This window comes from Salvelinus alpinus, chromosome 21 (assembly GCF_045679555.1).
Source record: "Salvelinus alpinus chromosome 21, SLU_Salpinus.1, whole genome shotgun sequence".
In the NCBI taxonomy this organism is placed as follows: Eukaryota; Metazoa; Chordata; class Actinopteri; order Salmoniformes; family Salmonidae; genus Salvelinus; species Salvelinus alpinus.
The window spans coordinates 50857301-50882654 of NC_092106.1; the positions used below are offsets into that span (position 1 = coordinate 50857301).

A 25354-nucleotide genomic window follows, 5' to 3' on the forward strand; every position below is an offset into this window, starting at 1 on the left:
TTGTTTTCAAATTCTTTGTGGATCTGTGTAATCTGAGGGAAATATGTATCACTAATATGGTCATATATTTGGCATGAGGTTAGGAAGTGCAGCTCAGTTTCCACCTCATTTTGTGGGCAGTGTTCACATAGCCTGTCTTCTCTTGAGAGCCAGGTCTGCCTACGGCGACCTCTCTCAATAGCAAGGCTATTCTCACTGAGTCTGTACATCTCTCTCTCTCTCTCTCTCTAGTCCCCACAACTCACAGCACATTTAGCTAGCACCCACTCTTTCTTTCTCTCTTTCTCTCTCAGTGACCTCTCTGGCCTTTTCAATGATACCTTTGAGTGGTATTGTATAGTTGTATGGCTGTATGGCTGTATGGCTGTATGGCTGTATGGCTGTATGGCTGTATGGTTGTATGGCTGTATGGCTGTATGGTTGTATGGCTGTATGGCTGTATGGTTGTATGGCTGTATGGCTGTATGGCTGTATGGCTGTATGACTGTATGGTTGTATGGCTGTATGGTTGTATGGTTGTATGGCTGTATGGCTGTATGGCTGTATGGCTGTATGGCTGTATGGCTGTATGGTTGTATGGCTGTATGGCTGTATGGCTGTATGGCTGTATGGCTGTATGGCTGTATGACTGTATGGCTGTATGGCTGTATGGCTGTATGGCTGTATGGCTGTATGGCTGTATGGCTGTATGGCTGTATGGTTGTATGGCTGTATGGCTGTATGGCTGTATGACTGTATGGCTGTATGACTGTATGGCTGTATGGTTGTATGACTGTATGGTTGTATGGTTGTATGGCTGTATGGCTGTACGGTTGTACGGCTGTACGGTTGTACGGCTGTACGGCTGTACGGTTGTACGGCTGTACGGCTGTACGGCTGTACGGCTGTACGGCTGTACGGCTGTACGGTTGTACGGCTGTACGGCTGTACGGCTGTACGGCTGTACGGCTGTACGGTTGTACGGCTGTATGGCTGTATGGTTGTATGGCTGTATGGTTGTATGGCTGTATGGCTGTATGGCTGTATGGTCGTATGGCTGTATGGCTGTATGGTTGTATGGCTGTATGGTTGTATGGCTGTATGGCTGTATGGCTGTATGGTCGTATGGCTGTATGGCTGTATGGTTGTATGGCTGTATGGTTGTATGGCTGTATGGCTGTATGGCTGTATGGCTGTATGGTTGTATGGCTGTATGGCTGTATTCCTCCCTTTTCAAATGTTCGCTTTTTACAGTTTATTTTGAAAGCGTTCATTCTTTTTAAAGATGGTGATGTCTTTTTTAAGGCTGACCAGATCTCTAGACTTCATGAATAAAACATGTGGAGATTGTAGTAGATCTTAGTAGTGGGGGTTTAATTACATGTTCGTACACCAGAGACCCGGATCAACACACAGGCGGAGCAGGAGCATGACAAAAGTACTTCTAAAGAGGCATTCAATTGGACAAAGGACTTAGTCAGAAGAGAGAAAACTGGGCTTGGATATTGAATTTGTAGCTAATGGTGTCCAGTAATGGATTGAAAATGAATGAAAGAATAATTTTAGAGCCAGAACATTAATACACTGAAGAATTACTTCTGAAGAGTCTGGAACTGGATTAAAGAGACGGGTTGGATCTCTATGGTTTTACAGAACTGGATTAAAGAGACGGGTTGGATCTCTTTGGTTTTACAGAACTGGATTAAAGAGAACGGGTTGGATCTCTATGGTTTTACAGAACTGGATTAAAGAGACGGGTTGGATCTCTATGGTTTTACGGAACTGGATTAAAGAGACGGGTTGGATCTCTATGGTTTTACGGAACTGGATCAAAGAGACGGGTTGGATCTCTATGGTTTTACGGAACTGGATTAAAGAGAACGGGTTGGATCTCTATGGTTTTACGGAACTGGATTAAAGAGACGGGTTGGATCTCTATGGTTTTACGGAACTGGATTAAAGAGACGGGTTGGATCTCTATGGTTTTACGGAACTGGATTAAAGAGACGGGTTGGATCTCTATGGTTTTACGGAACTGGATTAAAGAGAACGGGTTGGATCTCTATGGTTTTACGGAACTGGATTAAAGAGACGGGTTGGATCTCTATGGTTTTACGGAACTGTATTAAAGAGACGGGTTGGATCTCTATGGTTTTACGGAACTTGATTAAAGAGAACGGGTTGGATCTCTATGGTTTTACGGAACTGGATTAAAGAGAACGGGTTGGATCTCTATGGTTTTACGGAACTGGATTAAAGAGACGGGTTGGATCTCTATGGTTTTACGGAACTGTATTAAAGAGACGGGTTGGATCTCTATGGTTTTACGGAACTTGATTAAAGAGAACGGGTTGGATCTCTATGGTTTTACGGAACTGTATTAAAGAGACGGGTTGGATCTCTATGGTTTTATGGAACTTGATTAAAGAGACGGGTTGGATCTCTATGGTTTTACAAAACTGGATTAAAGAGACGGGTTGGATCTCTATGGTTTTACGGAACTTGATTAAAGAGAACGGGTTGGTTCTCTATGGTTTTACAGAACTTGATTAAAGAGACGGGTTGGATCTCTATGGTTTTACGGAACTGGATTAAAAAGACGGGTTGGATCTCTATGGTTTTACAAAACTGGATTAAAGAGACGGGTTGGATCTCTATGGTTTTACGGAACTGGATTAAAGAGACGGGTTGGATCTCTATGGTTTTACGGAACTGGATTAAAGAGACGGGTTGGATCTCTATGGTTTTACGGAACTGGATTAAAGAGACGGGTTGGATCTCTATGGTTTTACGGAACTGGATTAAAGAGACGGGTTGGATCTCTATGGTTTTATGGAACTGGATTAAAGAGACGGGTTGGATCTCTATGGTTTTACCTACATCCAACATTCCACAGCAGCTAGACAACATAAGAGCCACAGCAGTGAGCAGACTACTTATTCTCCGGAGTTAGTTGTCTTGCATGGAGTACTGTAGCTCACCTAGAGCAAAGGGAATGACAGTCCTCCCTGTGGAAACGTTGTCATCACTACCCACGCCTCAATGAGAGAAGTGTCTCCGTCAACCACCCATCCATCCCTACTCAGCTGGGCGTTACCGTAGCGACTGCCTCCAGAGCGACACACCAGAGTGGTCTAATGGTGTTACACAGATTGGTTTTTGTTGACCAGTAAAGGACCAATAAACTAGGACTGTCAAAAAAACATCTGTGGATCAGGGAGGGTAGCTTGACATGAGTCTTCTTGTTCTCTGGAACCTTCTGGAATATGGGTCGTATTCATTAGTGCACACTGTGGCAAAATGCAGCAAAACATGTTTTTTTTTGCAATGTGGAAAATTAAAAGAAGTGTTGGGCTCTGGTCAAACACAGTGCACTAAATAGGGAACAGTGGTCAAACGTAGTGCACTAAATAGGGAACAGTGGTCAAACACAGTGCACTAAATAGGGAACAGTGGTCAAACGTAGTGCACTAAATAGGGAACAGGGGTCAAACGCAGTGCACTAAATAGGGAACAGTGGTCAAACGTAGTGCACTAAATAGGGAACAGTGGTCAAACGTAGTGCACTAAATAGGGAACAGTGGTCAAACGTAGTGCACTAAATAGGGAACAGTGGTCAAACGTAGTGCACTAAATAGGGAACAGTGGTCAAACGTAGTGCACTAAATAGGGAACAGTGGTCAAACACAGTGCACTAAATAGGGAACAGTGGTCAAACGTAGTGCACTAAATAGGGAACAGTGGTCAAACGCAGTGCACTAAATAGGGAACAGTGGTCAAACGTAGTGCACTAAATAGGGAACAGTGGTCAAACACAGTGCACTAAATAGGGAACAGTGGTCAAACGTAGTGCACTAAATAGGGAACAGTGGTCAAACGTAGTGCACTAAATAGGGAACAGGGGTCAAACACAGTGCACTAAATAGGGAACAGTGGTCAAACGTAGTGCACTAAATAGGGAACAGTGGTCAAACGTAGTGCACTAAATAGGGAACAGTGGTCAAACACAGTGCACTAAATAGGGAACAGTGGTCAAACGTAGTGCACTAAATAGGGAACAGTGGTCAAACGCAGTGCACTAAATAGGGAACAGTGGTCAAACGTAGTGCACTAAATAGGGAACAGTGGTCAAACACAGTGCACTAAATAGGGAACAGTGGTCAAACGTAGTGCACTAAATAGGGAACAGTGGTCAAACGTAGTGCACTAAATAGGGAACAGTGGTCAAACGTAGTGCACTAAATAGGGAACAGGGATCAAACACAGTGCACTAAATAGGGAACAGTGGTCAAACGTAGTGCACTAAATAGGGAACAGTGGTCAAACGTAGTGCACTAAATAGGGAACAGTGGTCAAACACAGTGCACTAAATAGGGAACAGTGGTCAAACGTAGTGCACTAAATAGGGAACAGTGGTCAAACGTAGTGCACTAAATAGGGAACAGTGGTCAAACACAGTGCACTAAATAGGGAACAGTGGTCAAACGTAGTGCACTAAATAGGGAACAGTGGTCAAACGCAGTGCACTAAATAGGGAACAGTGGTCAAACGCAGTGCACTAAATAGGGAACAGTGGTCAAACGCAGTGCACTAAATAGGGAACAGTGGTCAAACACAGTGCACTAAATAGGGAACAGTGGTCAAACGCAGTGCACTAAATAGGGAACAGTGGTCAAACGTAGTGCACTAAATAGGGAACAGTGGTCAAACGCAGTGCACTAAATAGGGAACAGTGGTCAAACGTAGTGCACTAAATAGGGAACAGTGGTCAAACGCAGTGCACTAAATAGGGAACAGTGGTCAAACGCAGTGCACTAAATAGGGAACAGTGGTCCATTTGGGAAGCAGACAATATGCTTGTAGAACTGAACTGTGGTTGATTGTGTTTTCTCGTGATTGTGCCGGTTCGTTAAAAACTAAAGGTCTATACAGTACTGACAAGTCTACTTATGTAGATGGAGTATTGAACATGACAACACTAATGGTTGAAACTAAAGCTGTTTCTCACTTTAAAATGTGTAGCTGCACACTTGAAGTGTGGAAGATGTGTCATTAGTGTCTGTTAGTTCAGATTCTGCCTGTGATCTGTGTCTTCGCTATGTAACGAATAAGGTGGTATTTGGAAGAGAGCCTGAATGTTGACCACATTCATTTTGGATTATGCAAAGATCAACATCCTCAGAGAAATACCCATTTGAAGGAAGAGTATGCTGTATCAGTAGCTGTTTATTGTGGAAAATCCCTGCCCAAGGCACAAGATGCTGCTTCTCACGAGCCCAGCAGTCCATCCCTCCACTCCTCTATTCCTCCACCCCTCCACTCCTCCTTCCCTCCATCATCCACTCCTCCTTCCCTCCATCATCCACTCCTCCTTCCCTCCATCATCCACTCCTCCTTCCCTCCATCATCCACTCCTCCCTTCTCCATCTGTCCACTCCTCCATTCCTCCACTGTTCCCCTCCTCCACTCCTCCCTCCTCCACCCCTCCCTCCTCCCTCCTCCACTCCTCCACTCTTCCCTCCTCCACCCCTCCCTCCTCCATCCTCCACTCCTCCATCCTTCCCTCCTCCACCCCTCCCTCCTCCCTCCTCCACCCCTCCATCGCTCCACTCCTCCCTCCTCCCTCCTCCACCCCTCCACTCCTCCCTCCTCCACCCCTCCACTCCTCCCCCCTCCACTCCTCCACCCCTCCACTCCTCCCTCCTCCACCCCTCCACCCCTCCACTCCTCCCTCCTCCACCCCTCCACCCCTCCACTCCTCCCTCCTCTACCCCTCCACCCCTCCACTCCTCCCTCCTCCACCCCTCCACTCCTCCCTCCTCCACCCCTCCACCCCTCCACCCCTCCACTCCTCCCTCCTCTACTCCTCCCTCCTCTACTCCTCCCTCCTCCACCCCTCCCTCCTCCCTCCTCCACCCCTCCACTCCTCCCTCCTCCACTCCTCCCTCCTCCACCCCTCCACCCCTCCATCGCTCCACTCCTCCACCCCTCCACTCCTCCCCCCCTCCACTCCTCCACCCCTCCACTCCACCCCTCCACTCCACCCCTCCACTCCTCTACTCCTCCCTCCTCCCTCCTCCCTCCTCCACCCCTCCACTCCTCCTCCCTCCTCCACCCCTCCACTCCTCCCTCCACTCCTCCCTCCTCCACCCCTCCACTCCTCCACCCCTCCACTCCTCTACTCCTCCCTCCTCCCTCCTCCACCCCTCCACTCCTCCCTCCACTCCTCCCTCCTCTACTCCTCCCTCCTCTACTCCTCCCTCCTCCACCCCTCCACTCCTCCCTCCACTCCTCCCTCCTCCACCCCTCCACTCCTCCCCCTCCACTCCTCCCTCCTCCACCCCTCCACTCCTCTACTCCTCCCTCCTCTACTCCTCCCTCCTCCACCCCTCCCTCCTCCCTCCTCCACCCATCCACTCCTCCCTCCACTCCTCCCTCCTCCACCCCTCCACTCCTCCACCCCTCCACTCCTCCCTCCTCCACCCCTCCCTCCTCTACTCCTCCCTCCTCTACTCCTCCCTCCTCCACCCCTCCCTCCTCCCTCCTCCACCCCTCCACTCCTCCCTCCACTCCTCCCTCCTCCACCCCTCCACTCCTCCACCCCTCCACTCCTCCCTCCTCCACCCCTCCCTCCTCCCTCCTCCACCCCTCCACTCCTCCCTCCACTCCTCCCTCCTCCACCCCTCCACTCCTCCACTCCTCCCTCCTCCACCCCTCCCTCCTCTACTCCTCCATCCCTCCACTCCTCCCTCCTCTACTCCTCCCTCCTCCACTCCTCCCTCCTCCACCCCTCCACCCCTCCACTCCTCCCTCCTCCACCCCTCCACTCCTCCACCCCTCCACTCCTCCCTCCTCCACCCCTCCACCCCTCCACTCCTCCCTCCTCCACCCCTCCACTCCTCCCTCCTCTACCCCTCCAACCCTCCACTCCTCCCTCCTCCACCCCTCCACCCCTCCACTCCTCCCTCCTCCACCCCTCCACCCCTCCACTCCTCCCTCCTCTACCCCTCCACCCCTTCCCTCCTCTACCCCTCCACCCCTCCACTCCTCCACCCCTCCACCCCTCCACTCCTCCACTCCTCCCTCCTCCACTCCTCCACTCCTCCCTCCTCAACTCCTCCCTCCTTCACCCCTCCACCCCTCCACTCCTCCCTCCTCCACCCCTCCACTCCTCCCTCCTCCACCCCTCCACCCCTCCACTCCTTCCTCCTCTACCCCTCCACTCCACCCCTCCACCCCTCCACTCCTCCCTCCTCTACCCCTCCACCCCTCCACTCCTCCCTCCTCCACCCCTCCACCCCTCCACTCCTCCCTCCTCTACTCCTCCCTCCTCTACTCCTCCCTCCTCCACCCCTCCCTCCTCCCTCCTCCACCCCTCCACTCCTCCCTCCTCCACTCCTCCCTCCTCCACCCCTCCATCGCTCCACTCCTCCACTCCTCCCTCCTCCACCCCTCCACTCCTCCACCCCTCCACTCCACCCCTCCACTCCTCTACTCCTCCCTCCTCCCTCCTCCACCCCTCCACTCCTCCTCCCTCCTCCACCCCTCCACTCCTCCCTCCACTCCTCCCTCCTCCACCCCTCCACTCCTCCACCCCTCCACTCCTCCCTCCTCTACTCCTCCCTCCTCCCTCCTCCACCCCTCCACTCCTCCCTCCACTCCTCCCTCCTCTACTCCTCCCTCCTCCACCCCTCCACTCCTCCCTCCACTCCTCCCTCCACTCCTCCCTCCACTCCTCCCTCCTCCACCCCTCCACTCCTCCCTCCTCCACTCCTCCCTCCTCCACCCCTCCACTCCTCTCCTCCTCCCTCCTCTACTCCTCCCTCCTCCACCCCTCCCTCCTCCCTCCTCCACCCCTCCACTCCTCCCTCCACTCCTCCCTCCTCCACCCCTCCACTCCTCCACCCCTCCACTCCTCCCTCCTCCACCCCTCCCTCCTCTACTCCTCCCTCCTCTACTCCTCCCTCCTCCACCCCTCCCTCCTCCCTCCTCCACCCCTCCACTCCTCCCTCCACTCCTCCCTCCTCCACCCCTCCACTCCTCCACCCCTCCACTCCTCCACCCCTCCACTCCTCCCTCCTCCACCCCTCCCTCCTCCACCCCTCCCTCCTCCACCCCTCCCTCCTCTACTCCTCCATCCCTCCACTCCTCCCTCCTCTACTCCTCCCTCCTCCACTCCTCCACCCCTCCACCCCTCCACTCCTCCCTCCTCCACCCCTCCACTCCTCCCTCCTCCACCCCTCCACTCCTCCCTCCTCTACCCCTCCAACCCTCCACTCCTCCCTCCTCCACCCCTCCACTCCTCCCTCCTCCACCCCTCCACCCCTCCACTCCTCCCTCCTCTACCCCTCCACCCCTCCACTCCTCCCTCCTCCACCCCTCCACCCCTCCACTCCTCCCTCCTCCACCCCTCCACTCCTCCACCCCTCCACTCCTCCCTCCTCCACCCCTCCACCCCTCCACTCCTTCCTCCTCCACCCCTCCACCCCTCCACTCCTCCCTCCTCCACCCCTCCACCCCTCCACTCCTCCCTCCTCTACTCCTCCCTCCTCTACTCCTCCCTCCTCCACCCCTCCCTCCTCCCTCCTCCACCCCTCCACTCCTCCCTCCTCCACTCCTCCCTCCTCCACCCCTCCACCCCTCCATCGCTCCACTCCTCCACTCCTCCCTCCTCCACCCCTCCACTCCTCCTCCACTCCACCCCTCCACTCCTCCCTCCTCTACTCCTCCCTCCTCCCTCCTCCCTCCTCCACCCCTCCACTCCACCCCTCCACTCCTCCCTCCTCTACTTCTCCCTCCTCCCTCCTCCCTCCTCCACCCCTCCACTCCACCCCTCCACTCCTCCCTCCTCTACTCCTCCCTCCTCCCTCCTCCACCCCTCCACCCCTCCACTCCACCCCTCCACTCCTCCCTCCTCTACTCCTCCCTCCTCCCTCCTCCACCCCTCCACTCCTCCCTCCTCCCTCCTCCACCCCTCCACTCCACTCCTCCCTCCTCTACTCCTCCCTCCTCCCTCCTCCACCCCTCCACTCCACCCCTCCACTCCTCCCTCCTCTACTCCTCCCTCCTCCACCCCTCCACTCCTCCCTCCTCCACCCCTCCACTCCTCCCTCCTCCACTCCTCCCTCCTCTACTCCTCCCTCCTCTACTCCTCCCTCCTCCACTCCTCCACTCCTCCCTCCTCCACCCCTCCACTCCTCCCTCCACTCCTCCCTCCATCCTTCCCTCCTCCACCCCTCCACCCCTCCCTCCTCCCTCCTCCACCCCTCCACTCCTCCCTCCACTCCTCCCTCCTCCACCCCTCCACTCCTCCACCCCTCCACTCCTCCCTCCTCTACTCCTCCCTCCTCCACCCCTCCACTCCTCCACCCCTCCACTCCTCCCTCCTCTACTCCTCCCTCCTCCACCCCTCCACTCCTCCACCCCTCCACTCCTCCCTCCACTCCTCCCTCCACCCCTCTACTCCTCCCTCCTCTACTCCTCCATCCTTCCCTCTGGCTCCTTGGCACAGAAACATGCATGTTGTGCAGAGAGACTGTTTCCATCCTTGGTAATCCTCCACCTCCCCGTCCCCATATTTCTACCCCTCTCTGTTTGTCTGTTTCTCAATAAGCCACATAGGGAGTGTGGCGGATAGGATTGGATGGAAATAACCACCCTGTGAAAAATAAATGAAAGAAATCAAAGCAACCGAGAGAGAAACGCAGGAAGGACCACATGTGATATGGAAATGATGGCTTAGGCTCTAGCCTTCTGTTTTTCATTTACACAAACAGGACTATTGGTGTTGTGTAATACTGTAGCATAGCATGGCTAAGGCTAATTGAATTGAGGTCTTTCAAATGCACTTTATTGTCTTTTTTGTTGTTGTACTTTTACCCCTTTTTCTCCCCAATTTCATGGTATCCAATTGGTAGTTACAGTCTTGTCTCATCGCTGCAACTCCCCTACGGACTCAGGAGAGGCGAAGGTCGAGAGCTGTGCGTCCTCCGAAACACGACCCTGCCAAGCCGCACTGCTTCTTGACAACAATGCCCACTTAACCCAGCCGCACCAATGTGTCGGAGGAAACACCGTCCAGCTGGTGACCGAAGTCAGCCTGTAGGCGCCCTGCCTGCCACAAGGAGTCACTAGAGCGCGATGGGACAAGGACATCCTGGCCGGCCAAACCCCCCCCCCCCCCTAACCCGGACGACGCTGGGCCAATTGTGCACCACCTCATGGGTCTCCCAGTCACAGCCAGCTGTACTTACATGAACATGCTAACAAAGGCCTCACCGTGGCAAATGGAGGAAAAGGCATACCCCCCCCCCCCCCCCCACCACAACAACTAAGAAGCCTATAAACTCATTACAGTTTTGATAGATTCGATTTAACAGTCCATGAAAGAAGGAGAGACATTAACTCATAGATCCAACAGTCTTGGATCTGTTATGGGTTGCATCCCAAATGGCATCCTATTCACCGATATATATAGTGCACTACTTTTGACCGGAGCCCTGGTCTCTCTGTCATGATGTACATTAGTAGGCTACAGCATTGGTACAGTTGCACTGAGCAACAGATACTTCTGTTCTCACCCTCCATCAGTGCTGTTAGGACATCCAGGATAATTACATTCTGTTATATCTCCCTGTTAGGACATCCAGGATAATTACATTCTGTTATATCTCCCTGTTAGGACATCCAGGATAATTACATTCTGTTATATCTCCCTGTTAGGACATCCAGGATAATTACATTCTGTTATATCTCCCTGTTAGGACATCCAGGATAATTACATTCTGTTATATCTCCCTGTTAGGACATCCAGGATAATTACATTCTGTTATATCTCCCTGTTAGGACATCCAGGATAATTACATTCTGTTATATCTCCCTGTTAGGACATCCAGGATAATTACATTCTGTTATATCTCCCTGTTAGGACATCCAGGATAATTACATTCTGTTATATCTCCCTGTTAGGACATCCGGGCTGATTACATTCTGTTATATCTCCCTGTTAGGACATCCGCGATGATTACATTCTGTTATATCTCCCTGTTAGGACATCCGCGATGATTACATTCTGTTATATCTCCCCGTTAGGACATCCGCGATGATTACATTCTGTTATATCTCCCTGTTAGGACATCCACGATGATTACATTCTGTTATATCTCCCTGTTAGGACATCCTGGCTGATTACATGCGGTTATATCTCCCTGCATTACTCAAAGACTTGAAAAAGAATTTCTCATTGTGTTTAATATTCATCATGAATACATTTCCCATCGTTGGCATACTTCAGCCTTGCGTTCCAAATGGCACCCTATCCACTTTATAGTGCGCCACCTTTGACCATGGCCCTGTGGTAGTAGTGCACTATATAGGGTCCTATTTGGAACAGCGGTATGACACATTAAATCAGGTTACGCAACTCTGAGGATTCTGAGGAGGGAAAAAGTATCTTCTAAACTAACTATCTCTGTGAACTAAATTGAAAGCGTACAAGCCAGGCCTGTCTTCAACCCTTAACGTCTTGTTTTTGGGTTATGATCTCGCCACACGTCTGAAATGGCACCCTATTCCCTATATGGGTCATTCTACATCTCTGAAATGGAACCCTATTCCCTATATGGGTCATTCTATGTCTCTGAAATGGCACCCTATTCCCTATATGGGTCATTCTACATCTCTGAAATGGCACCCTATTCCCTATATGGGTCATTCTACATCTCTGAAATGGCACCCTATTCCCTATATGGGTCATTCTACATCTCTGAAATGGCACCCTATTCCCTATATGGGTCATTCTACATCTCTGAAATGGCACCCTATTCCCTATATATGGGTCATTCTACAGAAGTGGTGCAAATTGGGAGTGGGAGGAAAATAATCTAAATGGTGTCCTATTTTCCCCCAAACTTTCAGCACACGTCTTCCAGCCTGTCAGGTTGACATATTCACTACTCACACACTTTGTTTGTATTTCATATTTTAAATGTTTTACTTGAATTCTTTACCAACCCAATAAATGTGTCACGACTGAAACAGAGTAAAGAAACAGCAATAAAGGGAAAACGATGCACACTAGATCAAATCAAATGTTATTAGTCACATACACGTGGTTAGCAGATGTTAATGCGAGTGTAGCGAAATGCTTGTGTTTCTAGTTCCGACAATGCAGTAATAACCAACAAGTAATCTAACCTGACAATTCCACAACTACTAACTTATACACACAAGTGTAAAGGGATAAAGAATATGTACATAAAGATAAATGAATGAGTGATGGTACAGAACAGCATAGGTGAGATGCAGTAGATGGTATAGAGTACAGACTAGAGTACACACTAGAGTACACACTAGAGTACAGACTAGAGTACACACTAGAGTACACACTAGAGTACACACTAGTGAACATTTGATGAACCTTATAATTCTGTATTTTTTTTAATCTGCATACCAAATTAACAGAAATAGTAAAAACTGTTTATTTTTTATTTTTTTACGTCATTTTCAAAAACTTTCAATCTAATTTGGTTTGAGTGAAACTAATCTAAAAATATTACTGGGATTTTTGGGGGGGGCAGGGGAACAATCTGAAACCAAAACCAAATCCAAACTGTATAGAAATTGTAATAGACCTAAATCTTTAGTCTCTTCACTCTGTCCATCTTGATAAGTCATCTGTAGTCTCTTCACTCTGTCCATCTTGATAAGTCATCTGTAGTCTCTACACTCTGTCCATCTTGATAAATCATCTGTAGTCTCTTCACTCTGTCCATCTTGATAAGTCATCTGTAGTCTCTTCACTCTGTCCATCTTGATAAGTCATCTGTAGTCTCTTCACTCTGTCCATCTTGATAAGTCATCTGTAGTCTCTTCACTCTGTCCATCTTGATAAGTCATCTGTAGTCTCTTCACTCAGTCCATCTTGATAAGTCATCTGTAGTCTCTTCACTCTGTCCATCTTGATAAGTCATCTGTAGTCTCTTCACTCTGTCCATCTTGATAAGTCATCTGTAGTCTCTTCACTCTGTCCATCTTGATAAGTCATCTGTAGTCTCTTCACTCAGTCCATCTTGATAAGTCATCTGTAGTCTCTTCACTCTGTCCATCTTGATAAGTCATCTGTAGTCTCTTCACTCAGTCCATCTTGATAAGTCATCTGTAGTCTCTTCACTCTGTCCATCTTGATAAGTCATCTGTAGTCTCTTCACTCTGTCCATCTTGATAACGGTCATCTAGAAGAAGTTAGACAGTCGTGGAGCGATGTTGAGAGGACCATTTTTTGCACATTTTGACGGCGAGGAATGGATATAACTAGTTTTACTATAGACATTGTCATTGCGGGCTTCCACCACATAAAAGTAGTCACCTGGTGGTTGGGGATTCCTATGGGTTGGCAGTGATCAGCCAATGATCAGACAGCATTGTCTTCTTCAAGTTGGGTTGCCTATGGTTTCGTAAAACCAAAAGGTAATATCCAGGAGCCAAGATTTATTCCAGGACACTGGTCCCAAGATCCAAACTCAGACACAGTGAGTTGAGACCATGACAGGTTGAAGACCGAATGTATGTGGTCTAAAGACCAAGACCACACGGTAAAGAGGACCATGGACCCATTTCTTCAATTGTAAGAAACTCAAGTAGAGTAAACTAGAATACAGTTAGGTAGAGTACAGTAGAATACAGTAGAGCACAGTACAGTAGAATACAGTAGAGCACAGTACAGTAGAGCACAGTACAGTAGAGCACAGTGCAGTAGAGCACAGTACAGTAGAGCACAGTGCAGTAGAGCACAGTACAGTGCAGTAGAGCACAGTACAGTAGAGCACAGTACAGTAGAATACAGTAGAGCACAGTGCAGTAGAGCACAGTACAGTAGAGCACAGTACAGTGCAGTAGAGCACAGTACAGTAGAGCACAGTACAGTAGAATACAGTAGAGCACAGTGCAGTAGAGTAGAGCACAGTGCAGTAGAGCACAGTACAGTGCAGTGCAGTAGAGCACAGTACAGTCTATAACGTTCTATACTGTAATGTAATGTTTTGGCCAAATAGATGTCAGTGTTTTGGGCTCTTGGAGGGTTGGAGCCCCCTGCTGGTAATACATCTCAGTACTCTGTCCACATGTCCACTACCCACATGGTGGTCCTCTGTAGCTCAGTCGGTGGAGCCTGGACGCACGCTACTTTATAAATGGAGATAGACGTCACTGGCGCTGCCCGTGCTGTCACAGACGCCATAATGGCACAGATACAAAGAGGAGACCTCGATATATCTATTCCGGTGTCAATTGTTTCTTGTTTGGACAATATTGATTTAATTTGGACTTTAATGAATCACTATAGCTTAGTTATCTTTTCATTTGGGCAGATGTACATCCCCAGCAAACATATCTTCTTTTTTTGTTGTTGTCCAAAAACAGTACTTTACATATTTCTTGATAGATTAGATTTTTCGTTAGTGACACTTGATGTATCAACTTGCTCACTCATTTTCCTCCTCAGTGTTGTCAGACAGACTAGTCACCGTGTGACTGTGGTGGAGAGGGGTACAATCCCATCACCTGGTGATTAGTCACCGTGTGACTGTGGTGGAGAGGGGTACAATCCCATCACCTGGTGATTAGTCACCGTGTGACTGTGGTGGAGAGGGGTACAATCCCATCACCTGGTGATTAGTCACCGTGTGGCCGTGGTGGAGAGGGGTACAATCCCATCACCTGGTGATTAGTCACCATGTGACTGTGGTGGAGAGGGGTACAATCCCATCACCTGGTGATTAGTCACCATGTGACTGTGGTGGAGAGGGGTACAATCCCATCACCTGGTGATTAGTCACCATGTGACTGTGGTGGAGAGGGGTACAATCCCATCACCTGGTGATTAGTCACCGTGTGACCGTGGTGGAGAGGGGTACAATCCCATCACCTGGTGATTAGTCACCGTGTGGCCGTGGTGGAGAGGGGTACAATCCCATCACCTGGTGATTAGTCACCGTGTGACTGTGGTGGAGAGGGGTACAATCCCATCACCTGGTGATTTGTCACCGTGTGACTGTGGTGGAGAGGGGTACAATCCCATCACCTGGTGATTAGTCACCGTGTGACTGTGGTGGAGAGGGGTACAATCCCATCACCTGGTGATTAGTCACCGTGTGACCGTGGTGGAGAGGGGTACAATCCCATCACCTGGTGATTAGTCACCGTGTGGCCGAGGTGGAGAGGGGTACAATCCCATCACCTGGTGATTTGTCACCGTGTGACTGTGGTGGAGAGGGGTACAATCCCATCACCTGGTGATTAGTCACCGTGTGACTGTGGTGGAGAGGGGTACAATCCCATCACCTGGTGATTAGTCACCGTGTGACCGTGGTGGAGAGGGGTACAATCCCATCACCTGGTGATTAGTCACCGTGTGGCCGAGGTGGAGAGGGGTACAATCCCATCACCTGGTGATTAGTCACAGGACCACAGGTTCTGTCAGTCTCATAGGATGGACCACAGGTTCTGTCAGTCTCATAGGATGGACCACAGGTTCTATCAGTCTCATAGGATGGACCACAGGTTCTATCAGTCTTATAGGATGGACCACAGGTTCTATCAGTCTCATAGGATGGACCACAGGTTCTATCAGTCTTATAGGATGGACCACAGGTTCTATCAGTCTTATAGGATGGACCACAGGTTCTATCAGTCTTATAGGATGGACCACAGGTTCTATCAGTCTTATAGGATGGACCACAGGTTCTGTCTGATAGTGTTGGTTTACTGTAATATAGATAGTGTTGGTTTATTGTAATGTAGATAGTGTTGGTTTATTGTAATGTAGATAGTGTTGGTTTATTGTAATATAGATAGTGTTGGTTTACTGTAATATAGATAGTGTTGGTTTACTGTAATATAGATAGTGATGGTTTATTGTAATATAGATAGTGTTGGTTTACTGTAATATATATAGTGTTGGTTTATTGTAATATAGATAGTGTTGGTTAACTGTAATATAGATAGTGTTGGTTTACTGTAATATATATAGTGTTGGTTTACTGTAATATATATAGTGTTGGTTTATTGTAATATAGATAGTGTTGGTTAACTGTAATGTAGATAGTGTTGGTTAACTGTAATATATATAGTGTTGGTTTACTGTAATATATATAGTGTTGGTTTATTGTAATATAGATAGTGTTGGTTTTTTGTAATGTAGATAGTGTTGGTTTTTTGTAATGTAGATAGTGTTGGTTCGTCACCTGTTTATTTGTCTGAAGTTCTTAAATGGCGACTGCCTTTAAAATGCAACAAATCCTTTTGAAAACAGCCTATATGGCATCGATATGGGTTTAGAAACAGTTATTCTAGTGTCAAGATTAAGTACATAGGATCGTGACGGTCTTTAAGTCAGGCTGGTCTAAAATGGCGTTTGGAACATCCGTGCATCACAATGGGTGTTCTGATGACTGATGTTTTGTACAACATCCCTCCTTTTGACCCCAAACGACTTCAACGACGGCAGTCTCAGACTGAAGCCCAACATAGAGCAGCGGAAGAATTCAGTATGAGGTCGTCAGGCCAATCTGTATTCAGTATGAGGTCGTCAGGCCAATCTGTATTCAGTATGAGGTCGTCAGGCCAATCTGTATTCAGTACGAGGTCGTCAGGCCAATCTGTATTCAGTATGAGGTCGTCAGGCCAATCTGTATTCAGTATGAGGTCGTCAGGCCAATCTGTATTCAGTATGAGGTCGTCAGGCCAATCTGTATTCAGTATGAGGTCGTCAGGCCAATCTGTATTCAGTACGAGGTCGTCAGGCCAATCTGTATTCAGTACGAGGTCGTCAGCCAATCTGTATTCAGTATGAGGTCGTCAGGCCAATCTGTATTCAGTACGAGGTCGTCAGGCCAATCTGTATTCAGTACGAGGTCGTCAGGCCAATCTGTATTCAGTACGAGGTCGTCAGGCCAATCTGTATTCAGTACGAGGTCGTCAGGCCAATCTGTATTCAGTATGAGGTCGTCAGGCCAATCTGTATTCAGTATGAGGTCGTCAGGCCAATCTGTATTCAGTATGAGGTCGTCAGACCAATCTGTATTCAGTATGAGGTCGTCAGGCCAATCTGTATTCGGTACGAGGTCGTCAGGCCAATCTGTATTCAGTATGAGGTCGTCAGGCCAATCTGTATTTAGTATCTGTATTCAGTATGAGGTCGTCAGCCAATCTGTATTCAGTATGAGGTCGTCAAGCCAATCTGTATTCAGTATCTGTATTCAGTATGAGGTCGTCAGGCCAATCTGTATTCAGTAGGAGGTCGTCAGGCCAATCTGTATTCAGTATGAGGTCGTCAGGCCAATCTGTATTCAGTATGAGGTCGTCAGGCCAATCTGTATTCAGTATCTGTATTCAGTACGAGGTCGTCAGGCCAATCTGTATTCAGTATGAGGTCGTCAGGCCAATCTGTATTCAGTATGAGGTCGTCAGGCCAATCTGTATTCAGTGTGAGGTCGTCAGGCCAATCTGTATTCAGTACGAGGTCGTCAGGCCAATCTGTATTCAGTATGAGGTCGTCAGACCAATCTGTATTCAGTACGAGGTCGTCAGGCCAATCTGTATTCAGTATGAGGTCGTCAGGCCAATCTGTATTCAGTACGAGGTCGTCAGGCCAATTTGTATTCAGTATGAGGTCGTCAGGCCAATCTGTATTCAGTACGAGGTCGTCAGGCCAATCTGTATTCAGTATGAGGTCGTCAGGCCAATCTGTATTCAGTATGAGGTCGTCAGGCCAATCTGTATTCAGTATGACGTCGTCAGGCCAATCTGTATTCAGTATGAGGTATTAAAATATGCAGATGTGTGTATCTCTCTCTCAGATGTCAACTGTGTGTGTGTGTGTGTGTGTGTGTGTGTGTGTGTGTGTGTGTGTGTGTGTGTGTGTGTGTGTGTCTGTGTCTGTCTTGGTCAGCTGTGTTACTTAGCATGTGGATTAATTCCTGCTGGTTATCTGTGCTAGATGTAATGAGGCAGCCCTGGCCAGCAGTGGTAATCAGGCTGCCTTCCTTTGTTCCCTCGCTCTTCCCTCTCCTCTCCCTACTCCCCCATCCTGCACTTCTAAACTGATAGCTTGAAGAGAGTCAAATTGAAGGGGATTATAAACTAATGTAATGGCAGACCCCAATTCACCAGGCAACCTGCAGGGTGATTCTGCGAGACAGGCTCTGGTATCCAGGAAGCAGCATTTCAAGACGTGGCCTCTGGCTAATATAGGAGAGGGTAGCTGGGTCAGTAGCTAATATAGGAGGGGGTAGCTGGGTCTCTAGCTAGTATAGGAGGGGGTAGCTGGGTCTCTAGTTAATATAGGAGGGGGTAGCTGGGTCTCTAGCTAATATAGGAGGGGGTAGCTGGGTCTCTAGCTAATATAGGAGGGGGTAGCTGGGTCTCTAGTTAATATAGGAGGGGGTAGCTGGGTCTCTAGCTAGTATAGGAGGGGGTAGCTGGGTCTCTAGCTAGTATAGGAGGGGGTAGCTGGGTCTCTAGCTAGTATAGGAGGGGGTAGCTGGGTCTCTAGTTAATATAGGAGGGGGTAGCTGGGTCTCTAGCTAATATAGGAGGGGGTAGCTGGGTCTCTAGTTAATATAGGAGGGGGTAGCTGGGTCTCTAGTTAATATAGGAGGGGGTAGCTGGGTCTCTAGTTAATATAGGAGGGGGTAGCTGGGTCTCTAGCTAATATAGGAGGGGGTAGCTGGGTCTCTAGCTAGTATAGGAGGGGGTAGCTGGGTCTCTAGCTAATATAGGAGGGGGTAGCTGGGTCTCTAGCTAGTATAGGAGGGGGTAGCTGGGTCTCTAGCTAGTATAGGAGGGGGTAGCTGGGTCTCTAGTTAATATAGGAGGGGGTAGCTGGGTCTCTAGCTAGTATAGGAGGGGGTAGCTGGGTCTCTAGCTAGTATAGGAGGGGGTAGCTGGGTCTCTAGTTATTATAGGAGGGGGTAGCTGGGTCTCTAGTTAATATAGGAGGGGGTAGCTGGGTCTTTAGTTAATATAGGAGGGGATAGCTGGGTCTCTAGTTAATATAGGAGGGGGTAGCTGGGTCTCTAGGTAATATAGGAGGGGGTAGCTGGGTCTCTAGTTAATATAGGATGGGGCAGCTGGGTCTCTAGCTAATATAGGAGGGGGCAGCTGGGTCTCCAGCTAATATAGGAGGGGGTAGCTGGGTCTCTAGCTAATATAGGAGGGGGTAGCTGGGTCTCTAGCTAGTATAGGAGGGGGTAGCTGGGTCTCTAGTTATTATAGGAGGGGGTAGCTGGGTCTCTAGTTAATATAGGAGGGGGTAGCTGGGTCTCTAGTTAATATAGGAGGGGGTAGCTGGGTCTCTAGTTAATATAGGAGGGGGTAGCTGGGTCTCTAGGTAATATAGGAGGGGGTAGCTGGGTCTCTAGCTAATATAGGAGGGGGCAGCTGGGTCTCTAGCTAATATAGGAGGGGGTAGCTGGGTCTCCAGCTAATATAGGAGGGGGTAGCTGGGTCTCTAGCTAATATAGGAGGGGGTAGCTGGGTCTCTAGCTAATATAGGAGGGGGTAGCTGGGTCTCTAGCTAGTATAGGAGGGGGTAGCTGGGTCTCTAGCTAATATAGGAGGGGGTAGCTGGGTCTCTAGCTAATATAGGAGGGGGTAGCTGGGTCTCTAGTTAATATAGGAGGGGGTAGCTGGGTCTCTAGTTAATATAGGAGGGGGTAGCTGGGTCTCTAGTTAATATAGGAGGAGGTAGCTGGGTCTCTAGGTAATATAGGAGGGGGTAGCTGGGTCTCTAGTTAATATAGGAGGGGGTAGCTGGGTCTCTAGTTAATATAGGAGGGGGTAGCTGGGTCTCTAGTTAATATAGGAGGGGGTAGCTGGGTCTCTAGGTAATATAGGAGGGGGTAGCTGGGTCTCTAGTTAATATAGGAGGGGGTAGCTGGGTCTCTAGGTAATATAGGAGGGGGTAGCTGGGTCTCTGGGTGGTGACTTGGGTTTCACTGTGTGTCTATTCTCTAGATTGATCAGAAGGTCTTTGATAAAGTGCTTGTTCTCATCCGTCTTCCTGTGACTGACCCTGGCCTGTACGTTCTCGGTTACCAACAGTTCTACAGTACTTAAATTGACTGACCTGTTTTCTGTTTTCTCCTAGAGGTTTACTGTAGTGACTAATTCTCTGTGTGTTCTCTGTCTTCCCAGGTCTGCTGATAGGGTCTGGCTGTGCTCTCTACCCGCTGGGCTGGGACAGTGAGGAGGTCCGACAGACCTGCAACAACACCTCTGACCAGTTTGAACTGGGTGAGTTTAGTTCACTCCTCCATCCACAACGTAGATCTGTACAGAGTTTACAACATAGACCTGTACAGAGTTTACAACATAGAGCTGTACAGAGTTCACTCCTCCATCCACAACGTAGATCTGTACAGAGTTTACAACATAGATCTGTACAGAGTTCACTCCTCCATCCACAACGTAGATCTGTACAGAGTTTACAACATAGAGCTGTACAGAGTTCACTCCTCCACCCGCAATGTACATCTGTACAGAGTTTACAACATAGATCTGTACAGAGTTCACAACATAGATCTGTACATAGTTTACACCTTCATGCCAGCAAGGCACATGAAAATGTAGACACACACATTGTAAACTCACACTGTGGAAGTATTGATGCTATAGGCTACTGTAACTTTAGTTCCTTGGCAAGCAAGACGTCAAACCTCTTGGTTTAAATTTAGAGAACATCGGTCAGCAGAGGCAGAGTCCCCATTTGTCCTGTAAACTCCTGTACATTGCAAGTATACTGAGGAGTCCCCATTTGTCCTGTACATAGCAAGTATACTGAGGTGTCCCCATTTGTTCTGTCAACTCCTGTACATAGCAAGTATACTGAGGAGTCCCCATTTGTCCTGTAAACTCCTGTACATAGCAAGTATACTAAGGAGTCCCCATTTGTCCTGTCAACTCCTGTACATAGCAAGTATACTGAGGTGTCCCCATTTGTCCTGTCAACTCCTGTACATAGCAAGTATACTGAGGAGTCCCCATTTGTTCTGTCAACTCCTGTACATAGTAAGTATACTGAGGAGTCCCCATTTGTCCTGTCAACTCCTGTACATAGTAAGTATACTGAGGAGTCCCCATTTGTCCTGTCAACTCCTGTACATAGCAAGTATACTGAGGAGTCCCCATTTGTATTGTGTGAAGAATGATTTGTGGGAGAAACCCCCCCCCCCCCCCCCCCCCGATTTAATCAATTTTAGAATAACCTAATGTAATGTAACAAAATGTGAAAAAGGGGTCTGAATACTTTCCCAGATGCACTGTATCTACCTTGGACCCTGTCAAAATCATTCGTGGGGGAAAAAAAACAAAAACATTTTGACAAATCAAATGTTCCCCACAAAAATAATAATAAACAAACATAAATGTTAAGACTTCAACAGTGAATTGGTTTTTAAGCTTATTTGAACCTTTAACACCAAAACAGCCTATAGATATGAATTAATGTGAGTCGCTCTATCAGTGTTGTTGTTGTCTGCAGACATGTTTGTTATATGAAGATGACTCTGCAGCTGTAGTTGTGTAGAGGGTCATTATATTCTGAGAGTGTTTCTGAGCATCATTCTTCTCCGTCCCAAATCGCACCCTATTCCCTATATAGTGCACAACTTTTGACTAGAGCCACCATAGGCACTGTATAGGGAATGGGGTGCCATTTTGGACACAGTCAGGTGTCCCCTGGGACTACCCAGCATGCATTGGGAGAGGAAAACAGACAGTTTGTCTCAGCACAGATGTCGTGATGTCTCTACAGTCAGCCCGTATCACCCCCACAGGAATTAGTAGGCAACTATGAAGGAGATTTAGAGATAGAGAATAGAATGGGGTTTGTTGTTCCTATAAAGTGAGGCTGTTTATACAACTGTTTTGTTATACAGTCATTTGGTATGATGATAATCACAGTGTAATCAATGTCCAATATCTTTTGGGTAACTATGGGGTGTCTTTGGGGTAACTATGGGGTAACTATGGGGTATCTATGGGGTAACTATGGGGTAACTATGGGGTATCTATGGGGTATCTATGGGGTATCTATGGGGTATCTATGGGGTAACTATGGGGTAACTATGGGGTAACTATGGGGTAACTATGGGGTATCTATGGGGTATCTATGGGGTAACTATGGGGTAACTATGGGGTAACTATGGGGTATCTATGGGGTATCTATGGGGTAACTATGGTATCTATGGGGTATCTATGGGGTAACTATGGGGTATCTATGGGGTAACTATGGGGTATCTATGGGGTAACTATGGGGTATCTATGGGGTAACTATGGGGTATCTTTAAAAAAAATAAAAATAATAACCTTTATTTAACTAGGCAAGTCATAACAAATTCTTATTTTCAATGACGGCCTAAGAACAGTGGGTTAACTGCCTTGTTCAGGGGCAGAACGACGGATTTATATGAGGTCTATCAGGTGATTCCTCATGAAAATATCATTATTTAGGGATTTTCACAAAATATAATCAATAGAATGATCCTTTGGAGGAAGGATTGTTGACATATATTTGACATGTGTATCTAAAAGCATAACTGAGAAATAACTCATCAAAGATGGCATATTTATCACATTTTGGCCTACCCAGCCTTCCTTCAATACTCCATAATGAAACATTATATTAAAGGAGGTACCTACAGATGAAACATTATGGAGTATTAAAGGAGACACCTACAGATGAAACATTATGGAGTATTAAAGGAGACATCTACAGATGAAACATTATGGAGTATTAAAGGAGCCATCTACAGATGAAACATTATGGAGTATTAAAGGAGGCACCTACAGATGAAACATTATGGAGTATTAAAGGAGACACCTACAGATGAAACATTATGGAGTATTAGAGGAGGCACCTACAGATGAAACATTATGGAGTATTAAAGGAGACACCTACAGATGAAACATTATGGAGTATTAAAGGAGACACCTACAGATGAAACATTATGGAGTATTAAAGGACGCACCTACAGATTAAACAGTATGGAGTATTAAAGGAGACACCTACAGATGAAACATTATGGAGTATTAAAGTAGGCACCTACAGATGAAACATTATGGAGTATTAAAGGAGGCACCTACAGATGAAACATTATGGACTATTGAAGGAGGCACCTACAGATGAAACATTATGGAGTATTAAAGGAGGCACCTACAGATGAAACATTATGGAGTATTAAAGGAGGCATCTACAGATGAAACATTATGGAGTATTAAAGGAGGCACCTACAGATGAAACATTATGGAGTTTTAAAGGAGGCACCTACAGATGAAACATTATGGAGTATTAAAGGAGACACCTACAGATGAAACATTATGGAGTATTAGAGGAGGCACCTACAGATGAAACATTATGGAGTATTAAAGGAGACACCTACAGATGAAACATTATGGAGTATTAAAGGAGACACCTACAGATGAAACATTATGGAGTATTAAAGGACGCACCTACAGATTAAACAGTATGGAGTATTAAAGGAGGCACCTACAGATTAAACAATATGGAGTATTAAAGGAGACACCTACAGATGAAACATTATGGAGTATTAAAGGAGGCATCTACAGATGAAACATTATGGAGTATTAAAGGAGGCACCTACAGATGAAACATTATGGAGTTTTAAAGGAGGCACCTACAGATGAAACATTATGGAGTATTAAAGGAGACACCTACAGATGAAACATTATGGAGTATTAGAGGAGGCACCTACAGATGAAACATTATGGAGTATTAAAGGAGACACCTACAGATGAAACATTATGGAGTATTAAAGGAGACACCTACAGATGAAACATTATGGAGTATTAAAGGACGCACCTACAGATTAAACAGTATGGAGTATTAAAGGAGGCACCTACAGATTAAACAATATGGAGTATTAAAGGAGACACCTACAGATGAAACATTATGGAGTATTAAAGGAGGCATCTACAGATGAAACATTATGGAGTATTGAAGGAGGCACCTACATATGAAACATTATGGAGTATTAAAGGAGACACCTACAGATGAAACATTATGGAAAATTAAAGGAAGGCACCTACAGATGAAACATTATGGAGTATTAAACGAGACACCTACAGATGAAACATTATGGAGTATTGAAGGAGGCACCTACAGATGAAACATTATGGAGTATTAAAGGAGACACCTACAGATTAAACATTATGGAGTATTAAAGGAGACATCTACAGATGAAACATTATGGAGTATTAAAGGAGACACCTACAGATGAAACATTATGGAGTATTGAAGGAGGCACCTACAGATGAAACATTATGGAGTATTAAAGGAGGCACCTACAGATGAAACATTATGGAGTATTAAAGGAGACACCTACAGATGAAACATTATGGAGTATTAAACGAGACACCTACAGATGAAACATTATGGAGTATTGAAGGAGGCACCTACAGATGAAACATTATGGAGTATTAAAGGAGGCACCTACAGATGAAACATTATGGAGTTTTAAAGGAGGCACCTACAGATGAAACATTATGGAGTATTAAAGGAGACACCTACAGATGAAACATTATGGAGTATTAGAGGAGGCACCTACAGATGAAACATTATGGAGTATTAAAGGAGACACCTACAGATGAAACATTATGGAGTATTAAAGGAGACACCTACAGATGAAACATTATGGAGTATTAAAGGACGCACCTACAGATTAAACAGTATGGAGTATTAAAGGAGGCACCTACAGATTAAACAATATGGAGTATTAAAGGAGACACCTACAGATGAAACATTATGGAGTATTAAAGGAGGCATCTACAGATGAAACATTATGGAGTATTGAAGGAGGCACCTACATATGAAACATTATGGAGTATTAAAGGAGACACCTACAGATGAAACATTATGGAAAATTAAAGGAAGGCACCTACAGATGAAACATTATGGAGTATTAAACGAGACACCTACAGATGAAACATTATGGAGTATTGAAGGAGGCACCTACAGATGAAACATTATGGAGTATTAAAGGAGACACCTACAGATTAAACATTATGGAGTATTAAAGGAGACATCTACAGATGAAACATTATGGAGTATTAAAGGAGACACCTACAGATGAAACATTATGGAGTATTGAAGGAGGCACCTACAGATGAAACATTATGGAGTATTAAAGGAGGCACCTACAGATGAAACATTATGGAGTATTAAAGGAGACATCTACAGATGAAACATTATGGAGTATTAAACGAGACACCTACAGATGAAACATTATGGAGTATTGAAGGAGGCACCTACAGATGAAACATTATGGAGTATTAAAGGAGACACCTACAGATTAAACAT

General features: G+C 47.1%; 1 protein-coding gene across 1 annotated transcript in view; it reads left to right on the forward strand.

Moving 5' to 3' along the window:
• The window catches only part of LOC139548435 (LHFPL tetraspan subfamily member 6 protein), a 185526-nt gene that overhangs the window by 150453 nt on the left and 9719 nt on the right, over positions 1-25354 (forward strand). Inside the window, exon 3 of the mRNA XM_071358132.1 lies at positions 20173-20271. Coding sequence (XP_071214233.1) covers positions 20173-20271 — 99 coding nt within the window. The remainder of the gene's footprint in view (positions 1-20172; positions 20272-25354) is intronic.